At 73.8% G+C, this 534-nt stretch overlaps 1 protein-coding gene across 1 annotated transcript in view; it reads right to left on the bottom strand.

Moving 5' to 3' along the window:
- The window catches only part of CDAN1 (codanin 1), a gene marked incomplete at its 5' end in the record, with an annotated part of 21,935 nt that overhangs the window by 13,388 nt on the left and 8,013 nt on the right, over positions 1–534 (bottom strand). Inside the window, 2 exons of the mRNA XM_021712944.1 lie at positions 2–265; positions 478–531. Coding sequence (XP_021568619.1) covers positions 2–265; positions 478–531 — 318 coding nt within the window. The remainder of the gene's footprint in view (position 1; positions 266–477; positions 532–534) is intronic.

Below are 534 nucleotides of genomic sequence, written 5' to 3'. Positions count from 1 at the left end.
GACGGGCCAGAGGGGCCTCGGCGGCGGCGGCGCCCTGGGGCTCAGTCGGAGGGAAGAGCTGGCTTCGCGCCCCGCGGCTGCCCCGCGGCGGGCCCCCCGGCCTCCCCGGCAAGGCTGCCGACGCGCCCGGGGCCTTGGCGGGGGTCGGGGGCCCCTGCGGGAGGATGCGGCTGCTCTGCTCCCTCAGGAAGTTCAGCAGGAACGGCACGAATTCTTTCCGCAGCGGCTGGAGTGCGCTCAAGACGGCCGCCTCCCCGGGGTTACCCTGGGGGAGAAGCAGAGGTCGAGGGGGAGAGTCCGCTGCCAGGCCGGGGCCACAGGGCGCGCCTAGAGTGGGTGGCCCGGGCAGCGGCGCCGGGTCGGAGCGCACTCGGCGCGGGCTGGCAGCCAGGCTTTCTAGGGGAGGGGGCCGGTGGGCTGGTATCTCCCGCGGGAAGCTGCCTCGGGTTAGGCCTGGAGGCGTGACAGAGCTGTTACCTCCAAACTCTGGGTGCTGCGCTCGATCCACCGTACGACGGCTGCAACCGACACCTC

This window comes from Carlito syrichta, unplaced genomic scaffold (genome assembly GCF_000164805.1).
Source record: "Carlito syrichta isolate Samal-C Ts95f unplaced genomic scaffold, Tarsius_syrichta-2.0.1 Scaffold91562, whole genome shotgun sequence".
Lineage (NCBI taxonomy): Eukaryota > Metazoa > Chordata > Mammalia > Primates > Tarsiidae > Carlito > Carlito syrichta.
The sequence above is the reverse complement of the archived record's forward strand: the minus strand, read 5'-3'. Positions and strand labels throughout refer to the sequence as shown.